Source organism: Patiria miniata, unplaced genomic scaffold (assembly GCF_015706575.1).
Source record: "Patiria miniata isolate m_02_andy unplaced genomic scaffold, ASM1570657v1 HiC_scaffold_25, whole genome shotgun sequence".
In the NCBI taxonomy this organism is placed as follows: domain Eukaryota; kingdom Metazoa; phylum Echinodermata; class Asteroidea; order Valvatida; family Asterinidae; genus Patiria; species Patiria miniata.
In genome coordinates this window covers 8265054-8286497 of record NW_024037064.1, presented here as the reverse complement: position 1 = coordinate 8286497, position 21444 = coordinate 8265054, and the positions used below count along the sequence as shown (strand labels likewise).

The 21444-nt window shown below is 39.4% G+C and overlaps 1 protein-coding gene across 1 annotated transcript; it reads left to right on the top strand.

Annotated features, from left to right (window-relative positions):
- The first annotated feature begins 10400 nt into the window (after positions 1-10400).
- On the top strand, positions 10401-11555 carry LOC119732993. The gene has a single exon (XM_038206575.1). The coding sequence runs from the start codon at positions 10401-10403 to the stop codon at positions 11553-11555; it is 1155 nt and encodes a 384-aa protein (XP_038062503.1).
- Positions 11556-21444: the final 9889 nt, after the last annotated feature.

Sequence of the window (21444 nt, the reverse complement as noted above, 5' to 3'; positions counted from 1 at the left end):
TAGCAGTCCAGCAGTTACTGCTTCGCCTGTCCCGTCGAACAAGCACCCGTACTCACAAAGCAAAAGACGGATAAATAACGTTCTTTGTCTGTGTCCCTTGATTTTTAGAATGTCCTGCGATACGTAGAACTTAAGCTTTCACAAGTCGTTTCATGGTTATATGATCATATCATTTGTACACTTCAAACGCCAACTTTTGCGATGCACGCGTCGATTAATGGCGTTCACTGCATCGCAACAAGAGTGTGTATGTATCCAACACAATGAAAACTATGTGAACTTTTTTTGACACCGCTCTTGCTCTCGTGCGTGCTCTATTTATATACATAGCTATGGTACGTTAGTATGGCGGGCCAACGAGACAAAATATTTTTGGTTCGTGTACTTGTGATTAATATTTTTTTGAAATTTCTGTTGACTTAAACTTCGTCGGGTTGTATAAGTCACGTTATTTACCTCCAAATTTTCAACAGGGCCTACCTTGAAATTAAATGGTGTTGAAGTTTCTGGGAAAAATAGATAGGGAGGGTCACTTATCGATCATACGCCCTTAGTGCTGGAACTACGGAACAATGTCGTCAATATATGTCCATTTTGTTAAAAAAAAAATCATTTTGGAATTACTGAAAACGAAAATGGTGATTCCATTTCGAGGCGCCCTCCGCCTCTTCCTTCAAAGTAAATAAAAATATCCTTTTCTGCAAAATATTAAAAACTATCTGTGGTTGCAGTGGCGTAACTACGCGGGGGGGGGGGGGGGCATGCCCCCCGGGGCCCTCCATTTGAAATCTTGACTTGCATACAAACAATACATACGTTGCCCTTATAGTGCCCCCTTGAAAAATTTGGTGCCCCACCAGCTGCCCTCCAGAAGCTTAACTCTTATTACGCGATTGTCAAACTCGTCTGTATATTTTACCTGGATTTTCTCGCCTCAAAAAGACGCCCTCATGTGTCCTACATCTTTCAAGGACCACTACGTAATTGAAAGCGCCCAATTGCGCTACAACGTACGTTTTAGAGTGAAATTTACCCCACTTTGGACTGATGAATTGATTCGTTGTCGCAATGTGTCCTCTGGTCGCGCGGTTAACATTTTTACCTTATCTAACAGTGTTCATTTATCTTATCATGGCCTGGGCAGGAGACGTTCTGTGATGATGATGTCACAACAACTTTTGGGAGGGGGACCTCAATCTGCCACCTACTGTGTGACAATTGATAGAGATGGGTTCATCAAGATTGACGTGCTTCCTTGACAGGACATCGGTTATTAACACTTTTCAGTTCTTGTATCGCTTACCGCCCCGCACACTTTGTTTATTTCTTCCTACTTCTTTTCTTTGTTTCCCCCTTTGGCTTTTATTTTTACCTATCATACGCCCCGCCCCTCTTGTTTTTTTTATATAAAAAAAACCCAAAATATAATTAATTAATAGAATCTGGCTTTCCTGTGGTAGGATGGTTCTGTAGAGGTGCTGGTCACCTGTTCCATCTTGCCACTCACTGGCTTAATCCGAACGTATTCTGGCATAAACTCTTTTTTAATAATTTATTGAAATTGTAAATTATCTGTATATTTTATCTGTGATATCTTGTAATATTTTGTTTATTGCAGCCAGTGGAGAAGCGTAATAAAATAAAAAAATAAATAAAATAAAATGTAGGCGCTATCAACCTCTAATAGACATAAACCATGGTCCAATATAGTGGAGATACATATCACAGACATTTACTTATCTCAGAATAATTAGGCAAACTAGGTATCCAGTTAAGTATCAGGGGATGTATTGTACAGCTGAGTTTGGCTTAGCAAACAAAATTAATAATTTGAGTCCCATTGACCCAGGTGTCAAGCCAATATGGGCCCATCTGGGCAAGACTTGGGATATGGGCTAATTAACCCCTATTTATCTCATATGGGCTGCCTCGTGTATGGGTAAATTATGGAACAGTCTGTATTTATGTTCTTCTCATGATGTTGCACTTGGGTAAGCGGTCCAAAGGCGAAAAAGAAAAGTGAAATTATTGGAACGGGTTTTTTTTTCGGCGGGCGAAACCACACTTTTTAATGTCATTTCCCCGACCATAAAAAGAACAGATGTTCATGGATAGCACGGGAAAAAAATGACATAACATGGGCCCTTTAATTGTTACTCATTATTATCTTTAAATGCCTCATTTGAACAGATAATAAAGTTTAGTAAAAATCACGGGAAAAGAATCACATAACGTTGATTGCCTCCATACGAATGCATAGCGCCTAATAGACGTTCCTTTAAAACCCTACAGTGTATTACTTGATGTATACCTGTTTAAAAAAAGGAGCAAGCTCAAAACTTTGGTTAAACTATTGCCCTACAACATATATTATCCACAAAACAACCATCTCGCAGTAGGTATACCACCAGTTAATTATAACCCAGAGACTTCAAATTTACCTAGAAACCTCAGCACAAACCCACTTTGGTATGTCCCCGCCCACCTACTCTGCAAATACAGGCAAAGCTGGGATCTAATCTGCCCATCTTTTATCGCACTGTGTGAGACTGAGTAAATACGACGTTGTCACAAACAAACCACTTCAAAGCTGATTAATGGCAATTTTGTTAGTAATACCTATTTGTCATTTCCGGTTTTTGATTTTTTTTCTTCAAGATTTCTAAAAACACAGCCGCAAAAATATTGCTGTAGATCTTCATTTTCCAAGATTTATGCCTACATTTAAAGAGGTTGCAATATTCTTTATCATGAGTCCCGTTGGTGGATCCGCAAATTAGTCACAAAACGACCGAGTGTTTTCTAACATGGCGTCTTTGCACAAATCTCAATGTCTTTAAAGTCGACAAATTTTAATAAACTATTATTATCTCCTGTCAAAATTAATATTCATCAACATGGGTGTCAAAAATCAATTTCTTATTTTGGGGCGAGTGTTAAACGGGCTCACTGCATGCTCACTTCTAAAACAGACTTCAAAAGGAATATTAAGAGTTTTCTGAAATTCTGCCTAATTTGATATAGGCCTATTTAAAACTTCTTCTTATAGCCCTATAGGCGATAAAGCACTATGAAAAGGGCAACGCCACGTTTGGAGACGGCAAATTGTAGCATGGAGAAATACTACAGTTCTGACATTTTGCGAGAATATTTTTTTTTAAATTATCAACAATTAATTCAGCCGCCCACAATTCCAAATAATATTCGAAGTATTCACGCAAAAGCAAATAGGAAACTATACGCGGGATATTGAGCATTGGCATGAGATGTGTGTAAAAGTTGACTAGGGTCCAAGTTTCATTTTAAGTGAACTTCTGGGGTGACGGGTAAACACTGTGCAGTCACAAACAAACATCTACTTCATAGTTGCCGTCACAGCCAGAAGATTAGACGTGTGTCACGTTTACCCAGGTTGGTCATTTCTGATTTGGTACAGATCACATTGGGAAACTCTTACGTCTGGAATACCGGGCCGAAACCTGAGACCTTCAAGACTCCATAGAAATACTGAAAATAAACTACACAAGGTAAGATATTGTTATGTTTGAACACATTTTGGCGAAAGCAGAAAGTTGTTAACCATAGGCGTAGCCAGCGGGGAGGGGGGGGGGGGATTTACCCCCCCCCCTCAATATTTTGTAAAGTGTGCCTTTTTCCATTCAAATGGCCTTTCGTCAACGGGCTACCCCCCCCCCAATAATTTGTAAAGAGTGCACTATTTACGAAGTGCACTTTTTTTCTGAACAAGTGCCCTTTTCAAAAAAAGATTGCCTGGCTGGGACTGTTTAAGTAACTTGATAAGCTATGTTTTGACTCTGGGTGAACGATAAAACAGCTGTGTTTTGTCTGTTGACCCAGTTGGACTTGACACAGTGCTTACTTTATATGTTTTGACTGGTGGTGACCAGCCTGTGTTAAAAGTATATCAGGGGAAATGGATAGACATTTTGATTGTTTATAGCAAGAGGCTAAAGATATGAAATAGGAATGTATAGTGCCCAACCCCAGCTTATAATTCACAATATGAAAGGGAGGCGAAGCTAATCACAAAGCAACGTATACAATAAACGTAGTTCCAAATCACAGACTGGTTGTATGCTTCAGCTGAAGGGAGACAACTTCATTGCTCTTAGCTAACCAATATGTTGATAGAAAGTATAGGTTTTCCCGTCCAATTTCGCACTTAGTGCATGCAAGAGTATAAATAGTTCATTCAATTTTGCTATAGGGCAATCAAAAATTCAAACTAGTCATTCAAAATCGCCATAGAGCAGTCCAAAAAGAAAAACAGGCATTCAGAATCACCACACGGCAGCCAAAAATTCATAATGGGCATTCAGATTCGCCATAGAGCAATCAAAAGTGTAAAAACAACATTCAGATTCGCCATGGCTGAATCAATCAATGGCTGAAAAAATGACTGAGTTTTGAGCTTTGAACTTTAACATGTAAATTTCCTACCAAAGATCAGTAAAATATAACCATCTGCAGTTGCGATATCATATTAAGTATATACATTTAGTTATAATTATGTTTTTAAAAAAATATAAACGGTTCAACAAAGAATTATAAGGGAAGAAAACCGTAATCAATGTCTTAAGTTGTGATGAAAATATTCTTTTAAATGATTAAAGTCATATGAAAACAGATACACTGCAAAAACTGCAGTGTTAAATTTACACCATTGGTATCTATATAGGACCATCTGGTGTTAAATTTTACTGGTGTTGTCCTATATAGATACCGAATGGTGTTAAATTAACACTACAGTTTTTGCAGTGTACAAGATAAAAAACACAAAAAGTAAATATATATACATGTATATACAATATGAAAGAAGAAAATCATGATATTTTATACATGCTATGATTCATGTCTTTAGTCAATGCATATACTTTAAGAGATGGTGCAAATGACCAAAAGAAAATATACACTATGAAAGAAAATTTACAAAGATAAAAAAGGCATATGAATTAACAGAGGGAAATGTAAGGAAATTTTCCCTCTGTTAATTCATCTGCCTTTGGGCCACCCAATAAATATGATTTTTATTCGGCGACTTAAAATAGACAAAGCAAGCTCATAAAGTGGAAGAAGATATACACATGAGAAAGCTATAAAAAAAAACAAATAGAAAAAAAAATTACATGTGCTAAATTGGATGCACAAATTGTATAATTGGATGCCCTATGGCAGAATTGAATGCTCTAACTTAGCTCGAGGGGGTTTCAAGGGCGAACTTGCTTGCACTATGTACGATTTCGTATGCCGATTGGCGAACTTGGTTGCCCTAAAGCGATTATGAATGCCAATTGGCCATTTTGGCTGCACTATAGCGAATTTGAATGCCGGTTGGTGATTTTGGCTGCCCTATAGCGAATTTGAATGCCGATTGGTGATTTTGGCTGCCCTATCCGTGAAATTGAATGACCTATTTATACTTTCTCATGCACTATGTGCGAAATTGAATGACCTATCTTTACTTTTGCATGCACTAAGTGCGAAATTGGACGGGAAAACCTATATTTATTCACTACATGTGGCACGCACAAAAACGGACACATTCCATTACAACAGCTGGCTTGTGGCAAATATGCGACTGCAATTTCTAAGAACAATCAAGATACAGCAACTACTTACTACAACGTTTTACTGTAAGTTTACGTCGAATAACCAGCAAATAGGCTATTGAATACAGAAGACACATTCGATGACCCGCGTTTGGCACACAAATTTGCCAAGCTAAAATCCCTGTGTGGGCTTTGAAACAAAAGTATGAATACAACCTTCCTTACTTCTCAAAATAGTTTTGTTTATTACATGGACAAGCTTTCTGGAATTCCTTCACTGTCCTAATTTACATAGTCCATGTCATATTGCACAAATCTGTGCTTGTGACTTCTTTTTTTTATTGTTCATGTTCTTTGTTGTTTTAAGTTCTTTTAGTGATCCCCTATGGGAAATTGACTTAGTGTATAGTAACATTTTTAACAGAAGCGGGGTTTGCAAGCGGGATGCTCCACAAACCAAGCAATCAAGCCCTATGTTGGCGGTCCCCCTAGTTGGTATTTCGATATTTTGATGGTATTTATATCTCATGAGTTAGTTCTGCAACCTTGGTTGGGCGACTGTTTTATAACAATCTTTTAAAATACAACCTAGATTGTAACCCTAACACTGAATCAGTTTTATATGATTTCGCACACAGTTGTAAACAAATTATATGGCATATGTTAATTAACAAGTGTAACCACATATTAATTGACATGTGTAATCACGTATTAGTCATGGCATAATTAAATGCAATTTAACATGGGGTTGTTACATGTTCTTAAACGAGGCATAATAGCATGTTACATATTAAACTTGGCATAATACATGTTAACCCTAAAAGGGCCGGGGGCGGAATCGCTTTGCGCATCTTTTGACACCCAAAACATAAAAATCGGACGAGGGGTTGTTGGTTGAAATTTAGTTTTTCCATACATATGAATAATTAATTAGCCATAATTCCAAAACCCTTTGACCTTTGGTCATGAAATTTCTTGGGGATGTTCATGAAGAGTTGCTCTATGCATGTACCGAGTTTCAAAATTTTTCGTCACTCCATGGCCGAGAATTCGGGGCTCCTCCCCCCCCCCCGGCTGAGAGATGGTCAAAATAACCCGGCCCTTCTGATTCCAAAGAAACTGTCTAATCAGAATATCTGGACTCAGAAGTGTGCTAACCACTAACAGTAACCAGGCCTTCACCCAGTACAGCGGACTCACGTCCAGGTGAAATTCATCTCAAAGGAACAAAATGCCAAGTCTGTGAGAGTCATTAAAGTTCAAGAAGCACAGTGATGAATGAGTAAAGGTAACTTTGATTGTAATATTAAGTATTATCTTCAAGCAAACTTGAATCCTAGACCCTGATCTATAGCAACAACTGTGTGATTTTATATAATATTGCACAGCTATATTGCACCCCAGATATTAAAAATGTACGTGTACATATGTTGTGTTATTTCCTGCAGAACGGACCAATACACTACATGTATGCACGTACATCTTCACCGCGTGTACGCATTTGATATCAAGTTTGCTTGAAGATAAATTGGTTATAAATCCCACTTGGAACACGGAATTATGTAGTGCATTGAGTGGCATGTGGGTCACAGCAGCATTGCATTACTTCATATTCCAAGCGCGCTCGTGGGATAACTAATTATCAGTGGCACCAAGGAGGGAGGGGGGGGGGGCTTGAACCCACCCCCAACATTGTCAATTTGTTTGTTTAATTTTAGGCTAGTTTTTGTTGGTCCAATCTTTTACAGAAATTTGAACAAAAACGATGTATGACCCCCCCCCCCCCCACCAAAAGCCAAATCCTGGGTTCGCCACTGCTGATAATTTACACTATGGGTCTGGTTAGACCTCATCAGCCCTCAGAATGAGAAATTCACAAACCAAGATATATTTTAGTAACTTTAGAAACAGAATAGTAAGTTGTGTTGGTGTATTTCTTATGTAAAGTCTATTAATTGACTCATTTGTAACCTACCAACTGTACAAAAGCAGTCATAAAGTTGTAAATTTTGAAGACCCCAACTGAATTTTAGTAGATTCTGATAGAGGAAGACATGCTCTAGCAAGTTATTTTTATTTCGTTGATTTTCAGAACGATACATCATTACAAAAATTGGGTCAAAGGTCATGATAGCATATTAAAGGTCACGTGACCTACTTTTCACAAAATTTAATTTTGACAAAAGAAGTGATTTGAGCATGCAATCCTCATTATTTTAATACCAAATTCACATATATTCGATGAAAATTGCCATAGTTTTGACATATTTATACCTAAAGGGTGGTATTTTACTCTAAAAATGCCATTTTTTGTGGCTTCTGCCCTGATCACATGGTAGGTCGGATCGGGCTAAAAATTGGTGTGTATTCATTGCTCATTAGGACCTACAAGCACAGCAATTTTTATTAAAATCGGAAGACATGAGGTAAAAAAGTGCGTTGGTCTGACATGGAATGACCCATGTACTGTACATGTACGTCATGTACGTGTATATAGACCCACTGTGGCATGAGAGGGAGGTGGTTTTTCAGTAGACTTGGATGCCGGGCGTTTCTAGCGGTTAGGCTGTGCAGAGGCAGCAGGGTACCAGGTGTACTAGATCGGCTCTATAACACGCCGCGGGTGTCGATTACCAATCGCTATAAAAACTGGACTATTCAACCACTGGACTCCAAGACTACGAGGACCGCAGCCTGCGATGTGATGACTGCCCTAATAACCTGATGTTTTTCTTTCGCTCGTACCCCCGCCCGGCAAACAGGGCAGGGGGTACGAGGGAATGTTTTTCTCAGCTACCTCACGTGACAGGCACAACCTCGTACTAATGATGTCACATGTAATCCACCTCATCCAGAAATAGCCCCATAAATGTGGCCAAATTACTGGGCTGCCTCTGTAAATAAAGGCCACACTGCCACCATATACAAAAACATGTCGAACTTTGTCAAATTTTGATTTTCACATTTAGGCTTAGTTTGTAGTTTATTTTTGCTTTAGAAGCATACTCACCCCTTTATAGGCTAATTAAAAAGTGCTGCCTTTTTCAGATGTCTATTTTTCGTAATATTTCATGTTGAAATTTTGATACGCAAACGTGTGCAAACGAATCTGGAAATTTCACGAAAAATCGACACCTGAAAAAGGCAGCACTTTCTGATTAGCCTATAAAGGGTGTGAGTATGCTTCTAAAGCAAAAATAAACTACAAACTATAAGCCTAAATGTGAAAATCAAAATTTGACAAAGTTCGACATGTTTTTGTACATGGTGGCAGTGTAACCATTATTTACGGAGGCAGTCCAGTAAATTGGCCACATTTATGGGGCTAATCCAGAAAATGACAAAACCACGGTCATCTGTGTGGCTTCCAAGACGGCAACCTGTCTTTCCAAACAGCATATCAGCTGGCAAAACACAAGAAAACTGCAATAGCCTTTAGTCAAGTCCCACGCGCCTATATACCCGGACCATCCGGACCACTGATCTCTATAATTATAAAGACTGGATAGCGGATATGCATACAACATTCACACAGTAGACTTTGCATATTGACCAATTCGCCCCCCGTTGTACGCGTAAATACGCACGCATTGTATCAACAGTTGACGCGCATTTAGGTCACGTACACATATTATGATGTTCTAAAAGGAACACATTTCCGTAGTGATTATTACTTCAAAAACGCCGAAAAAGTGATTTGAGGCATTATAAAAGTAACCACTACGTTAGAAAAATTGTAGTAAACCTTTGTCATCAGTTGGTCAGTGGTGGTGGCCACAATATAAGTCAAGTGAGCCGCGACGGTTACAAAAGAAATCAAGCTGTCTATAAATACGGCAACTTGTCCTTTGTAGATCACCAGCCGGTCTCACCAATATGGCGTCAAATTCGTACATTGTGCGGCTCTTTATTAGCTATCCAGTCTTTATATAGAGATCAGTGATCCGGACACGTAATGCATTCCGATTCTGGCATGTAAAGAGACTAGCACGAACGGCTCGGCCGCCCCTGCTAGTCTTTTTACGTGTCAGCATCCGGAGTGCGTCACGTGTCCGGGTAAGCGCGTGGGACTTGACTAAAGGCTACCACTGCAAAGGGGGAAGACCGACAACTTCACGCCGTCACTGAACTAGACACACATGTACATGTACATGGGTATACATGTACATGTTCAAGTACACGTACATGTACATGTACACATTGTACATGCAAGTGCATGTACATGTACATGTTCAGTTTTTTATTAATCGAAATTAGGGGTGGGTGGGTGAGTCAAAATAATTTGGAAAAAAAGTCGACATTTTAAAACATTGAAAATTCTGAATGGCCCCTTAGTGGGTGCTAAATGATCATTGTGGTTTGTAGCGGGCCGATAATCCCTCCGACAATGGCCTGTAATTGGCAGCCCACGTGTGAGGCATCATCCGTGTGTGGCCCGGAATACGTGGTCATTGTGTTTTATAGTTGGGCCGATAATCCCTCGGACAATGTGGCGCTGGTCGTGCGCGGGACTTCATATATCTATACGTGAAAGAAGTCAAGGAAGTTGACTGACGAAATATATGTTATGTAGGGGACGGCTTTAAATAATATTACAAACAATTACAATACAATCCAAACACTAATTCTTTGCCTAACAGTAGGCTCTCCAAATTGTTAAACTGTAAAGAAAAAAAAACGCTAAAAGATACAAATATAGACTGTTATACCATTGTTGCTTTATTGAAATCTTTTCTCTCACTCTGAAACACCTTGTTTAGATTCGTTGTTGAAGTCTACAGTTCATTATTACAAATGTTCTCATTTCAGACGTATCCCAACCTTTGCAATATGGGAAGTAACCAAAGCAACACCTCTGAAGTGATCGGATACACATATACGTGGGTGGAGTTTGAGGACGACTGGTTCGCTCAAGGGGCCTCCCGGTATGTCTACAAGGGTACATTTCACGGGGATCCCTACTTGGAAGGAAAATGCTGCGTAGTGAAAGTCTACAAAGAAGAGTGGTATGACCGCCTGTCGGAATATGCCTGGGTTGCGGACGACCGTGCTTATCGCAAAGCTGACGAGATGGCGCAGTTGTTTAACAACATGTATCAAACGAGCAAACCAATCGAGTTTGTTAAACCTGAATTCACCCGAGTTGACACCCGTGCTGGGTTCAATTTTCTGGGCTTCCTTCCATTTGAACGAAAGATAAAAGGAACATTTGGTGGTACCTCCGACAGCGTTTCCAATATTATCCCCTCAAAAGCTACCCTCGCTGTCGAGAGGTACCTTGGGGGGCAGTATGTCAAATTTAACAGCAACACTGGCTACTCTGACAGAGCAGATTTCGCCTCCCCGGCTGCCTTCAGTCATTTCACTTATCATGAATCCAACGGTGAGATTTTGGTTTGCGATTTGCAAGGGGTGCGCACTAGTAGCGGGTACAAGTTCACTGACCCGGCGGTTCTCAGCGGCGGCCCGGAACTCGGTGCCTATGGTCCTGCTGATTTGGGGAAGTTTGGTATTGTAAAGTTCTTTTTGAACCACAGGTGCAACGAGCTGTGTAAAAAGCTTAAGAAACCAAAAATTACCAACGTGACACTCGGTGAGAGGGTTATACTGGATAAAATCGTAGACAATATGCCTTCCCATAGTGCTTCAACGTACACGTATCAGTTAATTGAGTCCTCTGGCATACCCACCATGGAAGCCAACACAATTCAAAACAAGCTAAGGCTGGAAGCAGTATATGAAGAACCAGTTCTGCCCAGTGAACAAGATAAAGACAGCTCCCCACTGCCTGCCACCAGACCAGAGGCAACAGATGACGTGTATGGCAACGTTGCACCTGATCTGTCGTGCCTGCGAAATCTCGTGGTGATCGAGAATGAGCCGGGACGAGGACAGTTCGGCAAGGAGCCGCTGGAAAAGACGCTTGGCATCCATGAGGCCGGGAAAGAAACCAAGGTTGCCGTCGAGACTCTCAAAGGTTTGTAAAATCTTCGAAAAGAGTACAATTACATGTGTATACATGTGTCACGCGCAAAGTGGGAATCTTGGTAAATTCGGAATTTGCCCAGGGCAAAGTGAGAATTCTAACAATGCGCGGCAAAGTGGGAATGTTGTCTGTATGTACTATTAACATCAATAACTCTTCATTAAATCACATATGAATCCTTTGCAGATAGAGGGAGGTATTTAAATATTCATCGGATTTATTTCTTTATTGCCCTGCTACAGAACCTGGGCAGAGTGAACATTTCGTTCAATTTTGATGTAATTTGCAATACATAAGGGCTGTTCAGAGCACCCATTGGTAATATTCCCACAGTGCTCTACTACAGAACCTGGGAAAAGTGGGAATTTCGGTAAATGTTGATAGATAAGGGCTGTTCAAAGTAGCCACGGGTAACATTTACACATTGCGCTACTTTAGAACAGTGAGCAAAGTGGGGATTACGGGCGATTGTGGTGTAATTTGCTTTACATAAGGGCTGCTCAAAGGGCTGCCACATTGCCATACTATATAACCTGGGCGAAGTAGGAATTACGGACAAGTTTGATGTAAATTGTTACACATAACGGTTGTTCAAAGTACCCATTGGTAATATTCCCACATTGCCCCACTAATCAACCTGGGTAAAGTGGGAATTACGGGCATTTGTGATATAATTTGCTATACATAGGGTCTGTTCAAAGTACCCATTGGTCACATTCCCACCTTGCCCCACTATTGAACCTGGGTAAAGTGGGAATTACCGGCAATTTTGGTGTAATGTGCTATACATGAGGGCTGTTCGAAGTACCCATTGTTAATATTACCACATTGCCCTACTACGAAATCTGGGCAAAGTGGGAATTATGGGCAATTGTGATGTAATTTGCTATCCGTAAGGGCTGTTAAAAGTACCCATTGGTAACATTCCCACATTTCCCTACAATTGAACCTAGGTAAAATGGGAATTTCGGAAAATTTGTAATGTAATTTGCTGTAGAACAGTACATCCAAAATTAAACGAAATTCCCTCTTTGCCCGGGTTCGGTAGTAGCGCAGTGTGAAAATATTACGCATGGGTGATTTTAACACCCAGTTTTCTGCGAAAAGTTAAACAAAAAATTCCCGAAATTCCCACTTTGCCCAGCTTCGGTAGTAGCGCAATGTGGGAATATTACCCATGTGTCATTTCCACACCCCATACCTATAGGTACATCCAAATTGACCAAAATTCCCACTTTGCTCAGGTTCTGTTGTTGTGCGATATAAGAATAATATCAATGGGTATAATTCGGGCGATTCAAAATGCAGTGTGCCACCAAGGGTTTGCCAAAGAGAGTTCGTTTTCAAGTTTACTGTCGAAAAAACATGGCCCATTTGAACGATTATCAGTGAAAAACTTGAGCTAGTTTGTTATAGATTAGGGCAAAGCGTTTTGCCGCCTTACAGAAAACTCCACATTGAAAGAAAAGGGCAAACACATACTCGAATCATACGCTTACGACTTTTCTGGCCGGAAAAAAACACCTAACAATTTCAAATATCGCGAGCTGTGAATTTGTCGACCATCTCCCACAATGCACTGGGAAAAATGAACTCTCCGTGGCAAACTCTTGGTGGTGCACTGCACTGTGAATCTTCCGAATTTGCAAGACCCCTTATCTATTATAGCAATCACATCTAGTGACGTCAATTCAAACTTTGGCTAGGGTCAGTAGCAGTGCAATGAAGGAATATTAGCAATGGGCGGTTTGGCTGTCTGACACATTGTGCTTCTGTTCGCAGGCCAATCATTAAAGTACTTTGGAAACTTCGTACAATTGTCAATATGTAAGTTTTGGATGTATTCCTAATTTGCCTGACAGTATTGCAACACACATAGCCCAGCCGGACAAAGTAGGAATTCCAACTTTGCGCGGACTAACTTTGCCCGCAACACAGGCACAATATGCAGCCTTATTTTACTGTCATTTTTTAATATGGCTTTAAACATTAGGGAATGTTTAATAACAAATTTATAATTATTTATTTAGGCAGACTGGAATTCATCATAATTAAAGCTGCTTTCCTTTCCCTTCGCAAGTTCAAAAAGTTACACACCTCTTCTGAACTTTTGCCCGTTAAAAAGATTGATGATACATATCTAACCATATCGCTCAGGGTAGCTTTAATACTACACGAGAAATAACTTGTCCAAACTCTATACATCTATACTCGCTCCAGTCCTTTTATTCGTCTCTACTTGGAATACTTCACTTGATCCTTCGTTCATTGGGTGTAATTGGATACAACTGATGTGCATGTAAATATTTAAATTTCTTTTTGGTTTCAAAATACTCCCTTTAGGCCTAAACACAGTTAATTTGTGTTCAAACTGTTGATGCAGCATCAGTTTGAAGAAAAGTTAGCTGGGCTATAATCCGCTTCAAAGTAGCGTTATATCATGAAAGTAAACTGACTATTTTTGAATGTGGTTTTTTTAAGAGAAAGAATTTTTCATCAATTTGTTTGTCAGCACATTATAAGGCCGGACGGCATGTCTAAAGATCCCACCTCATCGGCCTCACTTAGCGACTGGATGCTTGGCAGAGCCATTGACCCCTAAGAAAAGTGTTTGTCTGCCACATTGTATTTTTGCCACTACTTTCAAGCGTTTGTCTTACGTTTTGTTAGTTGTCTTAGATTAAGTTAAAATTAACAGTACACTTTGATTTTAGAACTCACATTTCCCTGTTTTTTTAATTAAAGCAAAAATGCATGGGCCCATCGGTGATGTATTCTGGACTACTGGAGGCACTTCTTCAATGATGGCGTCACAAACCAAACCAAAGGTATTTTATTGGTGTCTTTACGATCAACGTATAATTGCTCAATTATGTGCCTATTGAACAATAATGTATGGGTTCTCCATCTGCATATAACACCCTTGGTGAAGACAAAGGCCAGTAGCAAATATGAGAGTAAATGTGACAATTTTGTTCATGGTTTTTTTTAACAGTAGCGTAACAGGGGGAGGGTGGTTCAGAGTGGCAGAGTGCAAAGGGCAAGGGATTTGAAAAGCAGAACCAGGACGCTGATAGAAACGCAGCTAAATCAGGATTGTAATGGAGTAACGTGGCAAAAATTCTTTTTTTTTACAGGCAAACAAACCCTGGATAAGCACATTTTTTTTCACGGCGGTGTGAAACACGCCGTGGGCTTGAGCTGCTTATGTTGGTCGGTTGATGGGTGGGTAGACAGTTTACTAGGCCCCTTCTATCGTGGTGTATTATACTGTTTCCATGCCACGCGGGTATCACAGCTTTTACAGTGAGTTTTTATGGACTACCTGCAGTTTTGATGACACTGATACGCATGCGTACAATGTATATTAGATCACGCCTCACTGCATTGCAATATTTGCGGAAGTTGTACGATTCGTGGAACCGACGAGGGTTTTACTTGGTACTTGTTTAACAATTTACCTTCGGTACGGTGAACACTTAGTTGGTTAGCACTTTCAGTATCTTCTTTTTTTTTAATAACTGATGTCTGATATCAGAACTTTTTTGTAGTGCTATTCCCGATGAAGTTATTTTGAGTGCAAAACCAAGTGACTATCTAATTTTGGGTACAATGATTGTATGAAATGGTGACTAAACCCTTTCAAATATCATTTTATTAATATAAAATTTTCAATTTTTATGTTGTAAATAGTTTAAGACCGGCCGCGACATAAAACACCAGACGTCACGCAAGCCCAGCCATCTCCAACTGGTGTTAGATGAAGTCAACAAGCGGACAAAGTATCTCTCAGCAAATGAGCGTTTGCATACCAGACTCCAGTTACCCTACATCGCCATGGGGTACTTCAACGAGAAGGGTGGAAGCTTGTCCCTGGACGAGTACGGTGTGCACCTCACCATCCCGCGTGGTGCAATAGCTCCAGGCTCTGCTCAGCAAGTCTACATCTATGTAGACACTACTGCACCACATAATGATGGGGTTGAGCCGACAGAGGTCGCGCTTTCACCAATTATCAAGTGCGGCCCTAAAGGGTTGAAATTTGAAGAGAGCGTAGTGCTGTCCTTCCCTCACCACGCTGTTTGGAAAGGTCAAAGATGTGACAAGCTGGTTGTCAGAATGCGTCATGACGACGCACAAGAGAGGCAATGGGAGGATAGCAATTCTGCATTAGTAACAGAGGAAATGGTAACTGTCCTGATCGACCATTTCAACAACTCTTCTGCGGTTTTCGCGCCCACTCCCGCAAGCAGTAAGCGGCTGAAAGTCGGTGCCTTTGGAGGCCTCCTTGACAGGCGATGTCCTCAGTATGAATTTCGGGTCTATGTTTGGAACGACGGAAAAAACGGTGAAGAGGTATGTACTGGTAAAAACAATAAGGAAAATATTGCACGCTTTATTGCTTTATTTGTGCTTATGTGCGAGTCAATGCTTCCTTTGATGTTGCATCGAAGTTGCAAACCACGAAACAGTTTTTTAAGGATGAAACATCGTTGTCAGTTATGAAAGTGCGATCAGGATTCACTAAAATATTTTAGTGGTCAAGTTGTGACATACACGCGCAAACCATTCATAGTTTAACCACGCTTATAAACGGCTCGTGACTCCCTGCCTTATAACTGCCGTACACACGGATATCTGTAAACCAGCGATGTAAATAACCTCGGCAAGCCGGTTCCGAGTGTTCGGATAGACTCAGTCTAGCAATATTCAGTGACGTGTAGGAGGTTCATGAAGTCAGTTTATTGTTACCCAACGTCTCTGATTGAATGTATAACTTTTCGTACTTACAATTGTTATCTCTGCACAGTATATTCTCAAAAACGAGGAAAACGCTGAGCCAAAGATGTTGGACGTCTCCAGAAACTTGCAGTTTTTCTGGAATAGTGGAAACTTGGCTGTCAGAGTGTCAGATCTGGAAGGTGGTTGGTCAATTGAAGGAGCGACTGAACAGGTTGGTGCTATACAATAATTTCTGTTCTATTCAGTTTTAGTTTTAACAACTATCCTTTCATAAAAAAGACACTTCTTGGATTTAAAAACAATGTCCAATATCCTTGTAACAAAAGGGTTTACCATGCATATACAGCGTGTGTCAATAAAATCGCAGGATTAGAAACAAAAATATTAAGAATATAAACCACCCCTATTCATCATAATGTTAACCCTCTTTTCAAAGTACTTTTCCTTCTCTTCACTATGCTTTTTATCCCATCTCATTTGGACAACCCCTGTCCAGAAATAGAGTACATTGAAGAAGGGTTATAAATTCCAAGCTGGTCTGATTTGTGAAATCACACATACCTAAGTAAAGGTTTGAATTCAGTATAGGTGAAAGTATTTGTGGATCACAAAGAAGGACATGTATGGCAGGATTAGGCTTACATAATCCTTTAGTCCACAATCAATGTTATTAGTCAATAATTTATGATGCTTTGGAACAATGATAGTACAGTTGTTAAATTTAAGTGATACTTATCATCAGTTGTTTCAAAGAAAGTTTTGTTCTGGTTTAATTGTCTTAAATGCATACCTGCATTGTACACAACTGGTCGTTGTGGTAAGGTCATTGAATCAGACCAACCCGCTTCAGAAGGGCTTCACAAAACTTGTCATAACTTTTGAACCAAAAGTCCAAATTCCACCAAAAAAAAATCTTGTCAAAGATAAAATTATGGACAATCATATCCTTATCAAATTAGGCACACCAGTAGCATAATTTTCTCAGAAAAAAAATCGCTTTGCATCCTGCGTTTTTATTGACACACGCTGTATTACAACGTATCTGAAAAAAGTAGGATTTTTATATCCACAACAATACTTAGAATTGCTTAATTTGTCTCAGATTTGTCACTTATTCGCGCTTTGTAGCGTCCAAATTGTTAAGTTCCAACTTATTACCAATAGATCATCGATGAAGAACAAATACGAAACAACACAGAGAACTACGTGACGTTTACCGTAATTCGGCAAACGATGCGTTCAGACGACGCAGGGTTCTACTGCTTTGCTAGTGCATATCAGTGTTCTCCAACTGAAGATTCAAAAAACCTAATCGGAGTTCGTATGACGATCTGCCCGAAAGAGGTAAGTCATCACTTCCTAAAATTATAATTGCTTTCCTACACATTTGCTTCGAAACGAAAGTTAACCATTTTAATTTCATCGTTACCTCAACAGTCTTATTAGTCTTTCAGTATTCTCGACACTATGAATTTGTGAACAACTCAAGTATGAAAAAATTGCAGTGCTCATTGCATAAAGTCAAGTAACTGATTGGAGAAATGTTTTATATTTAAAATAATGATAAACTGTTCAGAACAGGAGGTCCTTCGATATTCCGCATCTATAAAAAAAACAGGTTTTGTTTTAGATAAGTGACCAGAAAATATTGATTTTGTGTAAACATAATGTGAGCATTTTGTTGATGCTCATAATAGCACACGTATAACTCACAGGTTACAATACCGACAGTTGATAACATCGACAAATAGATTGGTTAAAACTGCACCAATCCGGTTGACCCCATATTGGCTGATTTTAACCAATGCGTCGGTCAGCTCGTAACCAGTACGTTGGTTGACATTCAGGCGATCTAATTAGTTTTATAGTGTACAGCCGAGAAATCAACCCATATGTTGATCAGTTATAACCAATGCCATGGTTGTCATTGAACCAATAAACTTACAACCAATATTTCGATGTCTTTCAACCCCAAAAATGGGTCAATAACAACTATCTCTACCAATATAATTGGTTGGGTATGATATGCGTTGGAATCGGATCGTTTCGTAATACCGAGCTGGAATCTGCATGCTATAACACAAATACCAAGCAAAGCCGAAATGGAAAGCGCCCCCAAGTTTTGGAATACACCTAGGTATTCCGTCATCAATTTAAAAAAAAACAAGCTCGCCCCTCGATCGCACGATCCGAAACAGAATACTTGATGCACAAAATCATCATTCAATTTCAACTTTTTTTAAAACGCAAGCTCTGAATATTGATCATGAACTCATTTTTTTTTTTGAATAAGCATGGCAAGTTAATAAAACCTATTTTATACACGGAAATACCCGGGCTATATACGAAAGTGTCGACGAAATGCATTCGGCAAACTTTTGAAAACGGGAGGCAGTCTTCCCGTGTTGGTCACGTGCCGTGACGGCTGCCTGATCATAGATTTATCAGAAATAGTCAGAATCTTTTGGTAATTGTTCAATCGATATTTCAAATTTTCAAAATATTATAGCAACAGAATAACAGAACATTCTAAATTAAATACAATACAATCAGGTGACACAAAAAAAATAAGACACAATTCTAGTTTGATATTGTATTTTTGTTTGTTTTTTGTTTTCTTTTTCTTTCTTTCTTTGTTTGTACTTAATAATTCCTCCGGAATTGAAACTTTAAACTTTAGTTTGATGTGATTTTCTTTGAACCACACAATGAAAAATCAAAGTACTGTAGAATCTAGAACTATATGTGCTTGGGTTTAATGTTCTGGGGAAGTAATTAAATTCAATATCTTTTTTTAAAATCTCTTTAGAAGACAGAAGAGGAGAAAATGTCTCCTAGGAAAGGTAATGAATTCATCATGTACTGAAAATCTCAAATATTAATATTATTGTTATTATTTATTCGGCCAGCAAATGAACAAAGCACAATGACAAGGCAAACATATATCATAAGTAAACAGAAGTATACAAACAAACATACCGGTGAGTAAACAAAAACTGAACTTAGAAAAGGAACCAATAATGTTAAAAAATGACAAGACAAGACCGACGCCTATGCAAACTTCTTACGGCTTAGCTTGCTCATCAACAACAGTAGCTGTGTTTGAATGCACATAGGGTTCACTCATGCATATTCCAGCCAATCAAAGGCATTGCACTCGTAGATGGCTACTACGCATAAGGTCTCTATATTATCACACCACTCAACCACGGTTTACATCTACATCTGGTGACTCTAAATGGGACTTGACTAAATACAAATTACCAAATTTTGTTTTCGTCCTATCAAAATTTAACACACTACACGTGTTAAAATGTGTGTCAAAATTTGCGCTCACTTTATATTATTTTGAAGGAAACGCTGAAACCAATCAATGCGTCGTTAATGAAACTCCTATTGATTTTTGACGACAAGAAGCAGACGGTGCCCCCCGATTTGTCTTTCAACTTTAAATTGTGTCCAAGAAGTAGCACAGATTTCAAAACAATTCATGTTTTTTTCACTCCCGGCTGTGGCCGACTTGATGATGATGAGTTATTATGTAAAATACGTTTTAGAAGTCAAACATTTTTTTTTGGGGGGGGGGGGTTGGCTTTCTGAATAGTTCAAGTATCACTTAGGATAATGCATGTTGCCAATCCAATTTGAAAGTTGTTGTCGTAAAAAACATTTAAAATTCATGCAAGAGTTTATCCTCTTGTTTGTCAACCTTATTAAGATATTGAAAGTTGTAAACATTTACTCGAGCACTCGATAAAGTACTTGAAGAACAAGTACTTGGTGAGTCCCGAAGAGGAAACCATTTTGAAGCCTCATTTACGCAATTTTCAATCCCAATCTGAAAAACAACCTGTTTTTTTTTCAATTAGCTACGTTTCAATGTCACTGTTGAATGTTTTCCGGCTTTCGTATTTGTGCTAGATTACCTTCAAATTTATATTATATATTTTGAAACAATTTCCTATTCCACACCCCGTTTCTTAAGCTAAAGACGAACACAAGATTCAAGCAGGAGATACATCTACGACTGTTGAAGGCACTTCCTCAATAATGGAGTCACAAACCAAACCACAGGTATTTTGAGTATTTTTTGTATGATACAAAATGTATTTCATTCAGTGGACAGTGTGATTGCTAAATATCTATTGTGATTGGACATGAACTCCCCTTTAAAGACCAGTTTATAAAAAGTTCATTCAAAAGGCAGTGGCAAAATACCTTGGTGGATCGATCTGTTTGGCTATTGGTTTATAAGAAGGTTGACACCTCTACATTATATTCTAAGTGTTTTGGAATGTAACACATGTACCAGGACAACGTTTCTAACACTTAAGGAACCATTGTCGTCTTTTGATTGATTCGTGTTTAAGACCACAAATTGAAAACAAATCTCTTTTCTCTGTGCTGTTCTTAATCAATAGTAAGTTTTGCCAAAAAAAACCCCAAAAAACCATGCTGATTTGTGTAACAGTTAATAATTATTGCAATGAATGGTGATATAAAACCGGGAGTAAGGCAAATATAATTGGCTTTTTTAATTAGCGAATTGTAACGTCTCTTGCTGTTTTAGACTAGTGCAAACACCGAAATGCAGAGTTCAGACCAGCCGAACCATCTCCGTCTGGTGTTAGATGGAGTCAAGAAGCTGTCAGAGAAACTAACTGAAAGTGAGCGGTTGGATAGAAGATTCCAGCTACCCTACATCGCTGTGGGTTACTTCAACGAGAAGGGTGGAAGCTTGTCCCTGGATGAGTATGGCGTGCACCTCACCATCCTGCATGGTGCAATAGCTCCAGGCTCTCCTCAGCAAGTCTACATCTATGTAGACCCTACTGCACCACCGAATGATGCGGTTGAGCCGACAGAGGTCGCGCTTTCACCAAGTGTCAAGTGCGGCCCTAAAGGGTTGAAATTTGAAGAAAGCGTGGTGCTGTCCTTCCCTCACCACGCTGTTTTGAAAAGTCAAAGATCTAGATACGACAAGCTAGTTGTCAGGAAGCATCGTCATGACGACTCACAAGAGAGGCAATGGGAGGATGGCAATCCTGCATTAGTAACAGAGAAAATGGTAACTGTCCTGATCGATCATTTTTGTGAATATCAACTGGTTGGCATACCTACTCCCGGTAGTGGTAAGCGGCTGAA